We start from the raw sequence: 18,702 nt of genomic DNA, 5'->3' as shown, positions 1-18,702 counted from the left end.
TGTGACAGTATTCCGTGTTTTTGTTAAAAACAAAAATAATGACATTTAAAATTTCTCTATTATCATGAACTTTAACTATATTTTTATTTTCATTATATTTAACAAAATGTGGGTGGTAATAATTTGACATCTTCAAAAAGAACACCTGCTTAATCAATATATTAATATTTTAATTATTTTTTAACTTCAATTGCCAATATATATTATTGTATTATTAAAACGAATTATAAATTTTTAAGGGTGTCAAACTATATCTATATTAAAATATATAATTTATCATAAAAATTATATAATTTTTTTCAAAAAAAGTTCGTTAGCTTGATGCACCATGGGTCAACCTACATCGAACTAAAAAAATATTCCAAATCTAGTTGAGTAAAAACTAATTTCAAGTCTAAATTTGATTAACTAATTCCATGTCATATAAATGAAGTCAAATAATTAAGATCCATTTCAACACCTGTATAATAATAGTAACTATTATTGTCATAGAACTTGTGTGTTCACAATGCTTGAGCAACTCGTGAGGTTGCACATTAATTCTTGACCACTATTTGGTCTTCATTATTGTAAATAACTGCAATCGATTCTTCATCACATTTCTCTCCATAAGTGAACCCAAAGCGAAACAACTCTAACTAGTTTGGGCCAAGTTCTATTTATACCCAAGTTCAATTTTTTTATATATATTTCATGAAAATATACAAAATACAAAATTCTAGAAGGATAATAGAATAAAAAAATTGAGGCAAGGCTTAACTCACGAATCAGTCCTAAGAAATAGTAGAAAATATCTTCAAAGAAAAGACAATACTTGAAGAGGAGCTTGTAATTTGAAAGAACCCAAAAAGGAATGAGCAGCAATGAAATGAGTGATGTTGAAAGAACGAAGATAAAAAAAAGAAACAAAATTGAGAGGTCAAATTATGAATGACAAAAAGATTGATTGAAAAGTGAACACAATTAAAATAAATATGTAGATACCGAAGTCTTTAATTAATTTTATATTTAATTTATAAGACTCGATATCCACGCCTTATTATTTTGTTTGTTTATTTCATGAAGTGATTGAATTGCCCCAAAATAACCTCATTCTCGAGTTCAACGAATTCCAATTCATCATCTATACGTGTACGCTCCCAATTCGTCTAACCCTAATAAAACCAAATCTTATTCTAAATATGGAATTTCAATTCTATGAAGGCCAAAAATTTCATTCATTTCTCTTAAATAAAATCACAATTATATCACTTATAGTTTTTAAAACATATACATCTTTCTTGATTTTTTTATTATATTTTTAATAAAGTGAAATCTCACATTCTTTATCCCATTAAAAATAATATATTGGTTAACTTTAAAATATATTTTTTCTTCTAAAGTTAAATATTTTTTATTAATAAAAAATAAATGATTTTTTGCATTCATATTTAGTTTTAAATAAATATTTAGTGCTCTCATGTTATTAATAAAATAACACTCATATACTTTAGTTTTATTTATGTTTATATATATACATATAGTTTTAATAACATGTTTGTAATTGTATAAAAATATCCCATTTAAATATAATAATTTAATAGATCCAATTCAATATTTTGTAACTATATATTACTTGTATATCAAAACATGTTTTCTTTAATTTATTTGAAAGACCATTTAATTTATAAATGAACCACATTAAAATTTTACATGTATTTTTAATATATAATAATTAAATCGATCAATTTTTGTATACATATATTTATATTTCATATTTTAAAATTTAATATTTTTTATTTAAATTTAAGTTAATATATGATTTTTAAAATAAATTGTTATCAGATTTTTTAAAATAAAATGAAATAGGTAAGTATCACTTTGAGGAAAATATTTTATTAAAAATATAAAAGATGTCAATACTTTTTAAAAATTAGAAGAATATAAGTTTTTTTAAAACACAAAAAAAGTGAATCTTTATTTTAAAACTGGAGGGAATGTAAATGTTATTTTTTATGAAATATAATTGTAGTTTTTATTTTAATATTTATGATTTTAAAATTTTCAATTGCAGCATATGTTCATAAATACTTAATTATTTATTTTTTTCTTTACAATAGTAGCCGTTATGAAAACGCAAAGCCAAAAAAAATAAAAACATTATCCAATATGGATGTTGGCACCGCCAGTGGTCATTCCTGTCATCTTATTCTTATCCAATTATTTTCACAGTAACTGTTCACAACAATGCTACCTTTTTATTATGCTATTTATATATATATATATATATATATATAAAGATTAAAAACATAAAATGATATATATGAGTGTATATACAATTTTTAAAAAACATAAAAAATATTATTTTTAAATTTAGAGAAAAGAACTTTATATTATTGTATAAACTAAATGGCTAATTAAACTTAAAATTTGTATATGATTGTGAAACGGTTAATTCGTTAGGTAATTAAATATTTTAAAATAAGATTTGAAATTGAAGTTTTGTCATAAAAAAGGTTAATTAGTAAGTGATTCTAACATGCTTTTAAAAAAAGTGATTATTTCTACTAGCTTTTTTTTAAGTGTCTATTTCTTAACTCTTCATTATCCTTTTATTTTATACTTATTTTCTTTAATCCAAGTAATTCAATTTTTTCTTTTCTTTTTCATTCTTTCATTTTTACTCTTCAATTCAAACAATTAATTTTCATTTATTCAAAAGATATAAACTTCCTATTTTTTCTTCCCATTAAACACCATTTTTCTGTTTTTTTTATTATTTACAGAAATATCTTTTACAACTTAGAAGGGTGTACAAAAAAAGTTACACGTACAAAGATTAAGATATCATTTTAATATTTTAAATAAATACTTTAAGTTAATTAATATTTCTATAAGTCTATTAAACAGAATTAAGATTATTACATCTAAAATTATTATTTATTTTTAAAATCATATTAAGTTGCGTGAAGAGTTTCTCTTAAAAATGTACTTCTATAGTTTAAGAAATAAAAATCTATATAAATTAGATTTTTTTTCTAATTAGTACATATGACAATAAAAATTTCTTATAAAACACATTTTTATTTATTTATAGTAATAATTACTACATAAGAGTTATGTATTATATATACTGACACAAATACTTATACGATATAAATATGGGTACAAAGATACGTATAATCTCTAAGACATGAGAAAATGAGGACACTGATTTATATATGATATAATTATGAATGATATAAATTGACAATAAAAATTTATGTGCACAAGTATGTTTCAGTATTTGTTTTAGCAGAAATATGTTTCTTATAACTAGTTCAAAACATTTTTCATTTTTTAACATTGTATTCGAACCGTGCTAGAATTGTCAGAAATCCAACAAATATTTTTTGAATTGGATGTTTCACCGATATGAATCGTACAAGTGTTCTACGAGTATCAGTATCCGATACGTGTGTCAGTATCCGATACGTGTGTCTAACACAGACACCCATCTTAGAGGCGTGTCTGATCCTCATAGCATAAAAGTCAGAATTTAGTTTTTAAAAAATCAAATTTGATTTTTTCCAAAATTAACCGTGCTATTATAATAAATAAATAAAAAATGTGCTGTATGGAGAATTTTTATCGACATGTCTGCTAATTGGAAAAAAGTCACAAATTATTTCAAATTTTATATTTACAAATCAGTTAACAAGTAATTTTTTTAATATATATACACGTGTAATTTACAGCATTAATAATTGGAGTTATAGCGTTCACGCAGTTCGGTGAGAATAAATAATATTATAGTGAGTGGTCCTCACTGGTGTAAAGAACTGCTATTATTCACCAGAAACACTTTATACACGAACTAAAGGGTAAGAAAAAAATATAATTTTATATTTCTTTCTATATTTTAAATAATCTCACATAATTTGAAAATTAAGATTCAGAATAATTTAAATATTAATGTTTTTCTTAATATTTTAAGATGTCTTAGAATAAGATTATATATGTTAAATTAAATTATATCTACAGTCAATTTTTTTATTAAATTAAATAACTAATATATAAAATTAAGATAAAACACGTGGTTTCATAATGATACTTTTCAAAAATATTTTCTTTAAAATTACGTGCTAAAATATTTATTCAACACAATAATTCAAATTATTAAATAGAAGTACCCATATTTTGTATTATGTTTGTATGATATTCAATTCAACTCTTTTAAATAATTTAAATAAGGTGTCTTGAATTTTAAATTTTGTGCACAATCAATAAAGATAAAAAATTCTGGCTTTAATAAAATAAAATAAAATAAAATATATGATGATAATTTTGTGATGGTTGTTGGAACTAATTAATACTTTAACCTACATAACCTCATCATATCACTTTTGCAAAGATTTCCCTCTTTATGATGTAATCACTTTCAGAGCTTAATTCTCATAATGTGAAATCTTGTTTGAACATTTGAATTTCATATTTGTTTGATATCACTTATTTTTATTCAAATAATTTTGTTTTTTAAGGTTTTAAAGGGAATTATTTGATTAGTGTATGAAGTCAATTTATTTTCTTTGTATAACACAATAATATTATTTTCAATGTAGAATAACATTATTTAGAGGCGTGTACTATATTTGTTTGGGTATTTTTAATATAAAAAGTTATTTTAAAGTTAAAGAATGAAACAAAATTTCGAAAATATAGTAAAAGTTTGATAAAGAAAAGTGAATAGAAAACAAAATGAAAAAAAGTATAAAAAGAAAACAAACACTAAAATAATAATAAAAGAGAAAGATAAATTTTCTTCGGTGTTTTTAGCATATCCGATACGTTAAAGTGAATAGTAAAAGTTGTATAATTAAAGTAACACTTGAATATTTTATTATTAAAGTAAAAAATATATATAAAAAGAAAAATCAATTATTCAGGTTTTATTTTAAAATAATCATCATTCAATGTCTTTCTTTCTCTTCTCATTGGAGTTTTTTTCACAAAGAATTGTCGTGGTAAAGAAGATGGGGAACAAGCACACTTGGAGAGCGAAGTACAATGGATAGTTGTATGTTGCCTTCGTGAAGGATGAATCGCTCCCGAAAAACAATCTATACAAACTTCGTTTTTTTTTTCTCTTTTGTTTTTTCTCTAAGATTTTGACCACCTCATTCATTAGATTGATGATCAGAGGCCACTAAAGATTCCTCATAGTGAATAGAACAAAGTCACTCGATCAAAATTTTAGTTAAAGTAAGTTCATGTTTGCTTCTTTTTCCTTTGAGTCAGTTTTTAGTTTCAGTATTTGTTTGGTTAGAAGAGTTTGCATGTGGTGGTTATAGTTTCATGATTAGTATTTGTTAGTGCAGAGTCCTAGTGATATGTTTGGATTATTGATCGAGACTTTGTTGTGCAGGTTAAGTTGTCCTTGTTTTTTTTAAGAATTTGAGTTATTTGTAAGCACGTCTACTTCTAATCAAGTAAGAAACTAGTTTTACTTTTCAATAGAACAATATGTTAGAAGATATGGATGTGAAGTTGACGTGAAGTGTAAACATTGATGAATGTTGATTGTTTGATTTGAAATTTGAATAAATTTGGTTAAGAAATCATGAATGTATAAAATTGATTACCTTGCTCTCGAGTCCATTTTCGCTCAAATGAGGGAATTATCGCTCAAGCAAAAATGGAGTAAAAATTTGACTTGCTCTTAGGTTTATTTGACTCAAGCGAAGAGATTCTCAATTAAACAAAAATAGTATAGAAAATTTACCAGAAAAATATAAATTTTTTAGTACTATACAAATCTAAATCACTTAAAAAAAACTAAAAAAAAAACTCTTTAGATATACATTGTTATTACAATTGATCAAACTTTAGTAATTTTTTTAAAATCAGCAAGGCCAACATTCTAAATCTACTTAATATAACTTAACATACATTCTCTCAATCTAAATCTATCTATCTATAGAACCATAAACATAAAATACATTATCTAAAAATAACATTTAGGTTAAAAAATATATAATATTTACCTATATTCCAAAACTTATATAAATAAAGCCGTTACCTAATATCTAAAGCTGTAATGTTATTTTCTCATACTAAATAAATCGTCGTAACTAAATAGTTAATTTAAAAAATAGTTAAAATAATTAATAATTTAACATAAAATCATTCATAATGTAAAATATGTTAATATAACGTGACACTTGTTCATTGTTGTTTTAATTATTCAATACTTAAAAAAAATATCCTTTTATTGAGAAATGATAAATATTTTTAATTACAGCAAAGAATAAAATTTCACACAAATATTATTTGAAATTTAATTTATATAAAAAATTAGATTACAAATCTAAAGTAAAATAGAAATGTATAATTACTTAATATTAATATTTCATTAATAATTAATCGTGTTTTATCTTTCATTTCTAGAACTTTTGATTAGTTGATTAGTCATTTTATTAAACATTTTTATTCTAACTTTCCAGTTTTACCTAGCTTTTTTTAAATAATTTTACCAAACATAGCAAAGCATACTCATATTTCACTCGTATTTTAGATTAATAAAGAAAAAAATGATGGAAAAATATTTTGAATATTTCTACACAACCACACAAATATGGATATTAATAGTTGAGTTAAAGATATATATTATTGTCCATGTTACAACTAACCTAACACAAACATAATTTCTTAATGCAACCTTTCATGTTCCAACCAAACATTTTCAAAATTAAATTTTGCTTTTATATGATCTAATTCATCCAGGTAAGCAAGCCAAAATTAATTTCAATTTCTGAAAAGTCTAATCCATTGAATATTGTTTAATATGAGCAACCATAGAAATGTTCTAAGTTCAAATAAAAACTCAGTTCCATGCATAGACCATGGATACATGCATACTTGTGGAGATGGTGATGTGTTTTTTTTAACCATATCATATGAAAAAGTCAACATAAATATTTCTATTATTAATTGCCGACTAAAAAATTCTCCATCAATTTGGTTTCAATGCATTTTAAATGTTCAATTAATTAATTGATGGGTTTGGTTAGTCAATGGTAATGGGTGTGCATTAGAAAGTGTTTCCATAAGTAAAAGGATTTTCAATTTACCACCAAAAGAAAAATTAGGATTTTATTTACTTTTGTTGTAGTTTCTTATTTAAGTGTTTTAAATTAAAATATTTGTTATTAGTATTTTCTCTTTTTTTTTATAAGTATGTATATACAATATTTAAAAATGAAGTGAAAATAAGGATATTATTAAAAATGTCTTAATATTTTAGGAAACGATCTAGTTATTATTTGGAAGTGACATGACATGTTAGTAACTATTAGAAAGTGTTATATTTTATTTTTCAAGAATTTTATTTAAATAAAACTTAAAAGTGTGGTTACTTTATTAATAAGTAGTGATATATATATATATATATATATATATATATATATAATATAATATAATGTAGTTTTACAAAAAAAATAAATTTAAAAGTAAAATATTAAAAAAAATTATAAATAAATTCAAAATAATTCATTTTCACTTATTTTAAATTTTATCTTTCTAAATATTTAAATACTTTATTTTTCTTTAATATTATTAGTTGATAATTTTTTTACAATAAAATTATATTATTGAAGATGTAACATTTAACGAATCAAGATTAGAGTTAGGAAATTTTGAGTTATGCAATCATATTTGATTATTTTTTTTTTATGTATTTCACTTTGGTGTTAACTTGTCATTAAGTGATCATAATGATTATTTGCATCGATCATTATCGCATAAATATTATCGTTGCTTCTTAAGCGACAATGACTATCGCTTAAGCCATTGCTTGAGGTTGGAATAAGAGAGATATCAAAGTCATTTTCTCTCTTATAAAACTTTAAATGCTCAAACAATGTAAAATCAAAGTTTTTGGTAGTTTTATAGAATTGGGTGGCTTATGCAATAAGGCACATAATTTAAGCAATGATGTGACACTTGAAAATACATAATAAATTATAATTGAATCACTTCTATCAAAGAATACATGAATGTATATTGATGAAACAATGTAATTTGTAATAGTTGACACCTTTCAGAAGACTCATAGTGAACATGTCCCACTAGAGATTAATACTTGAACAATTCCAAGCTTTTTTGAAATGCAAACCTCAACTCCATGACATTAAGGTAGTTATTTGCACAAACACTAACACCATAGTGCAATAACTTCCTTCATTTTCTCACCATCTAATCTATTGATCTACATGATTTAGATTATCAATGAAACAATACAATCTCCTTTCCTTAATGAATTATTGTACACAATAATATAAACGTTATGACCATAATGTCATCCCATGTATCCCTTACTATACATCCATAAAGGGCCAAAACATATCCGTCAACACACCTATAAAGGGCAACAACTAATAAAAGGATCATCATACCATACAAATATCACATACAATATATAACTCAATGTATATTATACACATGCTTGCATCTAATCATCATCATCATCATCAATATCATACATGCATATAAACTTATCAATCTCACATATATAAATATCACCACTTGCTCATCATCAACACCATCTTACCATCAAGTAAATGTGAACTTCTCTTACTTTAGTGACTTTGCTTTTTTAAATAAATGAAGACTTCCTTTACTAGTACAAACTCTAGAGGAGTGAGAATAGGTATGACATCTCTTTCTCTCTTAAGGAACCTCTTGTCACTTAAGTAATCATCTCCAAAGAAGATAGAGTTGGTTTGACCTCTCACTTACTCAAACTCTCATTCAACATTTGAGTAACCATTGATTGAAAAACATCATCTTAATGATTAAATGATGATACTTATTAGTATAGTTCAAAAAGTGCCAAAAACACTAAGCACAATGTTCACACACCTCATAACTTGTAGAAACCCATGCATCACTCCCATTCATCAATGTTTGAGCGACCTATTGTTACTTGAACGTCACTTGTTCCAGAGGAGAAAAAATTATCTCAATCTCTTTCTCACTCAAGCCTTAAGCCATTGTTTGAGTGATATACTTTATCACTTGAGCTTCTATGTTGGCGCTTGAACAATACTGGGTTGTGTATGCAATGATCACTACTTAGACATTGTTTGAACAATAGTCTACCACTTAAGCAATATGAATCCAAAAAACAAACAAACCAAGAATACACAACAAGCCAATTCCAACACATGTAACATGTTTACAATCACTTGAAAAAGAAACCAATTTTGAATACCCAAATTAATTATATAATTTTCTTTATTTTAAAATCTCAAATCAAACTTTCAACAACCGCAAACATACATGCATTAACATGCTTAAGTATATACTTCCATGCCACCACATTATAGTTCATTTCTTTATTTTAATATCTAATTAGAATAGATACTAAAATTAACTCTCCTTAATCAAAATCTTCTTTATACACTTTCAAATTTTTCTAAAATGTCTTTTGGAATTCAATATAAGACTTATACTGACTTCATCTTTCTTTAAACCACAATATCAAGATTGATCCAAATACTCAGATTTACAAACGAACCTAAGAATAATGAATCATGGTAAGTTCATTATAACTCAAGTCACACATCTACATATGTTATAATATGCAATAACTCTTCTCTCAATTTTTCACCACTTGATATCTTAGTTTACGTAATTTATATTATCCATGAAACATGAGCATCTCTATAATAGCATAGGTATTTTTACTTAATACACAACTCAAACAACAATTCACATGCTATCCATATATGACATTATATTCATATAATTTAACAATCTTCGTAATTTTTACATGCAAAAATCTATTGACCATGTCAATATCTCAACAATGATGTTGAAAATTTAATTAAATCGGTACATCCAATCTATTACTGTTATTTAGTATTTTAAGATTGTAATTTTTAACCATTATTAATAAATTAATTATATTTGTATCCTTAAAACCATATTTTTTTAATGGCATAATAACATTTATTTCAATATATTTATTCACTAATATATTATATTATAATTGACCACTTAATTTATTTTGTCTTTAATATATATATATATATATAATCAAGTTATTATATAATCAATAGTCTGATTATGGTTAACAACACGAATAAATTTAAGTTAAGCTAGACACATATCGCGTACACATGCATGCTTATAGATTATAGTAATACCATTATATTTAATGAGTAAAATCAAACTTCCTATAACAATAATAAAATAAGACAGAGGAAAGGATGCACCAATATTAACTTTCACATGCATTTCCCATATAAAATATTTTTATTCATTGTCTATCATTAATAATTTCCGATTTCAATGTTTTTGAATCCTTCAACCAAATAATCCAGAATTAATAATAATAAATTTAATACTGCTAACATAAAACCTTTTTTAGAAACAGTAAAAATTTAAATATTAGTTTTTTAAAAACTAAGAAAGTTCAAATACATTTAAAATTTTGTTAGGTTTTCAGTTAACTAAGTAATTTTTTATTTTATTTTGATTTTTATGAGATATGGTTATTATTAATCATTCAAATTTTTAAATTAAGAATGAAAATAAAAAGTTAATTTAAAAAACTTAAAATTATTATTTTTATATATAATAATAAGATACACGTCGAGGGCATGATACATGTTTCACCAAGAGGGATACACCGAGGGGTGAGAGAAGCGAGTCCAAGTCACAGTCATAGCGAGACAGCCCCGTGAAGTGCGGGTGAGAATATCAGTGTCCCCAAAGTGAAAACAGAGTGAAAAAGAAAAGAAAATAAACGACTTGTGTGCGTTAAGGTTAGCGGTGGTGTGTATGTGTTATGTCTTCAAGTGTCCTGCATGCATTTTATGCATATGTTGCTTTGCATGCACACACACTCTCTCTCCTCTTTCTCTCTCTTCACTTTCTCTCTCTACACAGATACACACATCCTCGGTTTCTCTCTCTGTAAAAATTCAGGTCAATTTCCATTGCCTTATGCTGATTTCAGTGCTTTCACTCTGTTTTTCTTCGCTGCTCTGCCCATCTTCTTCCCCAGCTAAGTGTTGATGTAACAGATGATGTGTGTGGTTGTTAAGATTTGAGGAGATAGATTGATAGATAGAGATAGCTAGCACTGCGAAGTTGGGTTCTTTTTCGTTCATGTGAATGACCCATTGGTTGGCTATCACTTGGGGTGGGACAAAGGTTTGTTTTTTCGTCTTGGGGTTCTGTTTTGTTATAACCCCTTTTTGAATCTTGAAGCTTTGTGCATGGGTGTATATGGAGTCTGAAAAAAATTGTGAGGATGGGTCAATAGTTTTTTTTTTATTGTTTTGGTTTTTAGGGTTTTTGATTTTGATTTGAGTTTTGGATTGTGTTTCTTTGGCAGTGGAATTTTGGATTTTGTATTAATGGGTTCTGATATTTGCGTCGTTAATGGTTCGTGCACTCATGAATGGAGAAAGGGGTGGCCTCTGCGATCTGGTGGATTCGCCCAACTGTGCTGCAAGTGCGGGTAAATTTGTGTCCTTTTCCTTTGAATTTCATCTATTCGTCAATAATGGGGGGAGTGGCTGATGCAAGGGTATTTTTGGGGATACGATTTTTGGGACTCGTTCATGTTGATGTTGTTTGAAAAATCAGAGATGTTTTTGGGTTTTTGATTTTGGTGTAATTAGTCTCGTGAGGATTGCAATTGTATTTGTGAGGTTTGGTTTGGTCTTATTTTTATTTGCCCTTCCCGGGATTTTCTGGTTTTAAGTGTGTGTCTGTTATATATCAAGAAACTATCGCATTGATGTGAATAAGAAAATCAAATTAAGTGCTCAACTCAGAGAAGAATATTTATACCATGCAATGCTATTTACTCTTCTGATGACAATATGAAGTTGTTGTTGATGAAGGGCGGGGATCAGTGCTGCTAATTTGGGAAATATTTCTAGAGAATGACTTGGTGAGGGTGTTCTGGTCATAATGATTGTGAAATAAAAATTCTTAATTGTTATATTAAAAAATAGATTATGCATATTTTATTTCATTATATATATTTTGTTGACTAATGTTGGCTTATATCTGTAATGTTAGATTTATGGAGGAGTGGAAGGGTGACATCCTTGAGCCATTGTAAGTGTCATAATGTGGTGATTGTATATATGCCAATCTGGCAAATATATTGTTTTTTCTTTGATGTGAATGCAGTAAATGCATGATTAGTTCATTTTCAATATTTTAGTGTAGTTCTACTATTCTAACCAAGGTTTAAAATTGTGGTTTCTTTGCAATCCGTGACATTGCGAGAAATTGCAGGTATATGTGACTGATATGGCAGCTATAGTTGCAGACTGTTTTTTAAAACCAGGATTCCAGCATAACTTTTTAATTTGGTGATTGCTGTCATAGGCGTTACTACTTATTGCAAAAAAAAACATTTATTTTATCCTTCATTATGATAAGGAAATTTTAGTTCAAGTGATGCACTAGTACTTATGTATATGTGTCTAACTGAATCTATTTAATTTTTAAATAAATGTTACTTACAGTTTTTTCTTCTTCTGTTAGATAGTTTCATAAAATTCTACCCGGTTGCCTTAATTCTAGTGCCATGGTTCTTGTTTATCTTGGAAAGTACTTTTCTTTATATAACGAAGTATCTTGCTCCTTGCTAGTGTAGGGTGTGTTAAAAAGAGTTGATTGCATATGGGAATCAATAATTGAAAATAAGAATGGATCTTAGGTCTAGTTTTCTTATTGAAGTTTTGTCTTGGTAATGTAATATTTTCTCCCTCTGCACATATCGTCCCTCAGTCATATCTTTGGTAGTTTTGCCCTGCATTTTTATTATTAATAATTCATTTACTGATTCTTTATATTTCCAACTTGGAAATCCTTAATATGTCAGATCCACATACGAGAATTCAGTTTTCTGCAGCAAATTCCACCACCAACAAACTGGTTGGAGGGAGTGTAACTTTTGCAACAAGGTAAAATGGTAACCTATTTTTATGTAACTATTTAGGCATTCCCTTTGTTCCGTGGTCATTGAAGTCAATTTGTTTTGGTTTGGCAGCCTATCCACTGCGGATGCATGGTATCTAGATCTTTGTTCGAGCATCTTGACTATGGTGGTATAGGATGTGTTAGCTGTGTAAATACTAGCCAACTTAGTACGGTGAGTTTATCTGGAGTTTTTCCGGGATAACTTATTTTATTGTTATTTTCTATTTAATGCAACATGTCTCATTTATTGCTAAATCTTGAATCTGGGATCTCACTTGTACTCCTTGTTGTCTAATTTTCTTTACATTGTCTAGTACAATATTGGTTTCTAGTATTAATTTGTAATTAAAATGGTTGCTAGCTATTTAAATATTTAGCTTTTTTTTTTGCATGGCTTTTAAATGTGTGGGCTGGGTATCAATACTCAAGTAGGGACGTTACTTTAGCAATGTTTAATTAGTTGTGGGTTGTCTTTTATTGTGCAAGAACGCATGTTTGACATCATTCTTTTGCCCCATCATCTATGTGGAATGGATGCATATGCTTTGGATTTGGATAACTCCTATATAAAAGAGACCATTGGAAGACCTCAAGCTTGTGCTATAGAATATCTTCTAATTATGTTCAGCACGTTGTTTGCTTGCTGGTTTCCTTTAGTGATCTTGTGTCTTGTTATTCTGTCACTGCTCTTTTTGACACAAATAGTTGGCCAAGATTTTGAAGAGAGTCGAGTTAGGTGTATTTTGTTTTTTATCCTCTGACAAAATTTCACTGGTTCCTTCTATTTGTTGTTTTTCTGCAGATGAGGAATATTGAAAATCCAAATGGGCCTGTTTCATTGATAAAAAATAATGCAAGTGACCGGCCTTCTTCTCATTCTGAGGGAAGACTGTTTGCACGTGGTGTTGATGAAGGAAAACTTATGCAATTCTGCAAAATTATTGAAGCTAGTGAATCCAGCCGATGGAATAATGCTCAAAGAGATGGCATCATTTCACGTCATGGGCACAACAACCAAGAAGCCAAGTGTTCATTTGGGGAAGGAGACATTGGTTTTTCAAATGTGATGAAGCCATCTGTTCAGTCATTAACATTTGCTACACTAGAAAATAATAGGTCACCATGGGAGATTAAAAACATCCATGAAGCGAATGTGCAGCCATCATTGAGTATGTACCTGGGAAATGCATCAGGGAACAACTCTGTCCTGCCCTCTGCTGGAGAGGCAGTGGAAGGAAGACTAGAGGGAAAACCATCTCCTCCCTTTCATCAAGGGCAAAGGTCTCGCCCTATATTTCCCAAACCGTTGAAGAGTGGACTTACCATGAATGTGGAAATAGATAAAGGTACAATTTCTCAATCACGTGTTGCTCGGCCACCTGCAGATGGCAGAGGAAAAAATCAGTTACTTCCTCGATACTGGCCGAGGATTACTGATCAAGAGTTGGAGCGACTGTCTGGAGAGTATCCTTTATATTTTTATTTGGTTGTTTTGAACATATATTATAGACTCTTAGTATAAACCTGGTTTATCAGTAGTTTCCCTTAATGTATGATAACAGTTTGAAATCCACCGTTGTGCCATTATTTGAGAAGGTATTGAGTGCCAGTGATGCAGGTCGAATTGGCCGTCTTGTTCTTCCAAAAGCCTGCGCTGAGGTATTTTTGGACTTTTATTTCCTTTGTTTCCTTATTTTCTGTGCTTGCTTTGTTATCTCTGTATGAGTCTATGGAACACTGTTTATGCAGTTTTTTTTTTGTTTTATAAATTTTGGAATATCTCTTTACCCTGTAATGGCTGAACATCATACACAAACTGACTTACGATTTGCAGGCATATTTCCCTTCTATTTCACAATCTGAGGGTGTTCCTTTGCGAATGCAAGATGTGAAGGGGAATGAGTGGACATTTCAGTTCAGATTTTGGCCAAATAACAATAGTAGAATGTATGTATTGGAGGGTGTGACCCCTTGCATACAGGCGATGCAATTACGTGCTGGTGATACTGGTAAGAATAAAATAAAGCCAGGGAACAAGCCTTGCACATGCCTATTACACTAAAGTTTTTTACTTGGATTTAAGTCAAATTTTATATGAAATACTTGTGTTTTTGTAGTAATAGATCCTTTAATAATTTCAATTACAATTTTTTTTTTTGCGTTTTTAATTGTAATTTCTTTGCAATCATTGTTGCATAAGACCCTTAGATAGGCTAGCTGTGTGTGAGAAATATTATTCCAGTATTCTTTTCAAGACAAATAGAAGAATTCAATGCCTTGAAGAATTATTCTCTTGTGCATAATTTATTGGTTAGTATGTGGGATATCAAGCCTCAAATATTCTTTGTGGCTAATGTGTTGCAAATCTGAAATTTTTATTCTTTTGTATGATGCTTTTGTGCAGTAACATTTAGTCGGATAGATCCTGGAGGCAAACTTGTAATGGGTTTCAGAAGGGCATCAAATTCTGCAGATACACAGGTTGGGATACAGTTTCCATCAGTGTCTGGCCTCTTCTTGGAATAATACATCTCTATTATTATTAATTTTTCTGTTGTTGAATATGATAAATGACTATCGTCAAACAGGATACCTCCACATCTGCACAATCTAATTCAGCAAAGGGAACCACCTCTGCTGGAACTGAGAATCTGCCATCAGGAAGTAGTCATGCCAATCTTCTCCTTTCAATGAAGGGGGGGAATGTGGAACCTCACTTAAATGGACAAAGAGAACATCTACATTTGGGTACTGGAACTTCCGAGTTGCTTATAACTGAAAATAATGGGATGACAAACAATAGTTCAGTACAACAAAAATTTTTGTCTTTAGAGAAGAAGAAGACTCGTAATATAGGGCCTAAAAGTAAAAGGTTGCTTATTGACAATGAAGATGCTAGGGAGTTAAAACTTACATGGGAAGAAGCACAGGATTTACTTCGTCCTCCTCCTAGTGTCAAGCCAAGCATTGTCACAATTGAGGACCAAGTATTTGAAGAATACGATGTAAGTCCAACAGTGTCAAATGAGTCCCTATATTTTTATTTTGTAGGTTAGCTATTGCGAGGTGAATCTGATGGACTGATGTAGTTTTGAATAATTCTATTCAAATTTCTTTGCCCTGGCTAATTTATGTGATGTATGTATTTCATTTCATTCAGGAACCCCCAGTTTTTGGAAAGAGAACTATATTCAGTACTTGTTCTTCTGGGTAAGAATCCAGCCTTCTTGCATATTTGGCATTGTATTTGGTATATTGGAAAGTCTTAACTGTAAGAATCCAACTTCTTGCATATTTGGCATTGTATTTGGTATATTCGAAATTCTTAACCGGTCTCTACCTTTTTATCACTCGGATTTAATCTTACCTATGGATTTGTTCATCCAGCTGACAACTGTTTGGTATTTTTTCCGAATTCATGTCTGCTGTGGCAATAGTTATATTAGAATTAGGCATTGCATCTTAATTATTCTCCACTAGAGCATTTGGACCTGTTATATTGATGTGAGCAAATTTTCAGCTTGTGCTTGATTATGTTAACTATGTCATGCAGCGTGAAGGAACAATGGGCTCAATGTGATGATTGTTCTAAATGGCGAAAGGTTCCAATTGATGCTCTTCTTCCTGCCAATTGGACATGTTTTGACAATGCTTGGGATTCAATAAGGTGTTCCATTATTATTTATTTTAAGACTACTTTATATATGATGGTGATAAAATGATCTAAAATTCTTTATTGTGATTTTTTTTTTCAGATGTTCATGCACTGTACCTGAAGAGCTAAGTTCAGGGGAATTAGAAAATCTTTTGAAAACCGACAAAGGTGTGATTCTGATATCTGTAGTTTGGATATACCCTGTCTGTCATGTTTGAGATTGGGTTGAGGTTGACGTTTCTGTCTCTTATATTTGATTGAATGTTCAAATCAAAAGATGCAGCATGCAAGTTCTGCATTCAGCACATTATATTGACGTTTTGAATGATGCCAGTGTTAATATAATACTTGTCAAATTATATTCTTGGACTCAGTCTCGGGTTTAACATGCAAATTGCTATGCTTTTATAACTGTGTATGTTTTGAGGAAAGTCTTTCACCCCATGTTTGTAGTGCCACTTAGACTGCAATTTTTACTTCCGAAACCAAAATGAGTCCTCCTTTGATCTAGCAGATTGGGTTACACCTGTTGTATTCTTGTTCCTGAAAGGTTAACACAACAATTCCTAAATCTTTGTGCTGTGCTGAATGCTTTGCAGATTTTAAGAAGCGACGAAGTGATGAAAAGAGCAAGTCAATCCAAGAACACGAGGCATCTGGCTTGGAAGCTCTTGCCTGTGCAGCAGCCCTGGGAGAAAATCTTGTTGACACTGCCGAATCATCAGCTGGAGCCACCACCAAGCATCCTAGACACCGCCCTGGCTGCTCTTGCATTGTGTGCATCCAGCCCCCAAGTGGCAAGGGGAGACACAAGCCGACATGCACATGCAACGTCTGCTTGACCGTGAAGCGCCGGTTCAAAACCCTCATGCTTCGAAAGAAAAAACGGCAATCTGAACGCGAAGCAGAAGCTGCCCAGAAAGATCAAGTTCTCCAGAAAGAGGAGTCAGATACCAATGAGACATCAAGAGATGACGCAACTCAGTTGGAGAAAGAGGTAGTAGGACTAAGCAGAAGTCAAGCTGAAGGGGGTGAGTCCAGTGCTGCTGGACAAATTGATCTGAATTCTCATCCCAACCGTGAAGACATGCAAGTGGATATCACTGGAGTTATGTTTTGCGAAACAGACCCTTCTACAGTACGGGAATATATGAACCAAAATGGTCCAAGAAGCTATAACAATGAATTGCAGAATGGTGAAAATTCTTCTTTGCACACTTCTCAATCCAATGTTGAAGGTCAGAGACACTTCTCTGATCTAAGAAGCTTTGCATCCATTATGTGGAACCAAGAAAGAAGAGATGAGGAAGACAGTGAACCCAACCAAAGCCAAAACAATCTTTGTTAACAATTTCTTTATTCTTACATTCAACCATGTTATATTTATCCTTACTTGCACTCACAGTACAGTTTTTGGTTTCTTTTACAGAGGGGTGGTCCAAGATAGTTCTTCATATAAAAAATAATGTATTTTGTTGTAGTTTATCTTTCAAGTTTTTTTTTCGTGGTAGTGGGGTCGTGCACACATTTCTTTTTTCGACAATGATTTTGTTAATTTGTTTGTTGGTTATATGAATGAAACATAGGAAAAGGTTTACGTGTTCTGTCTGAATCTCTGCATATGTTGATGATTATATTAAGGATGTGTTTATTTATATATAATCGAGGTGTATAAATTACTTTTACTAATAGTTATATTATTAAGTTTTTATTAATGTATATTCTATATTATAATAAATAAAATAAATTAAAATAATAAAAATTAATTTAACATTTTACTAATATACCTTTTATATTATAAAAATAAATAATTAAAATAAAAATGAAATAATAAATGAACTAAATAATTTAATATTTTATTAATAATTATATTTTATATTATACTATACATATAATTAAAATAGTAAATAAAATAAAATAATTTAAATTCTTATTTTTTAAATTAATTTATTTTAATAGATTCTTATTTTAAAATATAACTTTGTAGTTTTTATTTTAACTCTAATTTATATTTTTAAAATTAATTTTTCATATCAAATTATTTAAAAAAATTATTTTACAAATTATTTTCTAAATAT

The 18,702-nt window shown here is 28.9% G+C and overlaps 1 protein-coding gene across 4 annotated transcripts; it reads left to right on the top strand.

The window, feature by feature from the left end:
- Positions 1-10,777: 10,777 nt before the first annotated feature.
- On the top strand, positions 10,778-18,228 carry LOC137831568 (B3 domain-containing transcription repressor VAL1-like). Of its 4 annotated transcripts, XM_068639293.1 has the most exons (15): positions 10,791-10,950; positions 11,049-11,178; positions 11,363-11,488; positions 12,058-12,096; positions 12,872-12,953; positions 13,040-13,141; positions 13,772-14,433; positions 14,532-14,628; positions 14,804-14,978; positions 15,374-15,450; positions 15,558-15,974; positions 16,130-16,179; positions 16,523-16,636; positions 16,725-16,792; positions 17,224-18,228. In XM_068639293.1, exons 3-15 carry the CDS (start codon positions 11,385-11,387, stop codon positions 17,970-17,972), a joined length of 2,736 nt encoding a protein of 911 aa, XP_068495394.1. In that variant the 5' UTR covers positions 10,791-10,950; positions 11,049-11,178; positions 11,363-11,384; the 3' UTR covers positions 17,973-18,228. The 4 variants fall into 4 exon arrangements, with proteins under 4 accessions (XP_068495396.1, XP_068495394.1, XP_068495395.1 ...); XM_068639295.1 differs by lacking the exon at positions 11,049-11,178 and having other exon boundaries at positions 10,778-10,950; XM_068639294.1 differs by having other exon boundaries at positions 10,813-11,272.
- Positions 18,229-18,702: the final 474 nt, after the last annotated feature.

Source organism: Phaseolus vulgaris, chromosome 6, assembly GCF_000499845.2.
Source record: "Phaseolus vulgaris cultivar G19833 chromosome 6, P. vulgaris v2.0, whole genome shotgun sequence".
NCBI lineage: Eukaryota > Viridiplantae > Streptophyta > Magnoliopsida > Fabales > Fabaceae > Phaseolus > Phaseolus vulgaris.
Note: the sequence above shows the minus strand (reverse complement) of the source record. Positions and strands in the feature narration are given on the sequence as shown.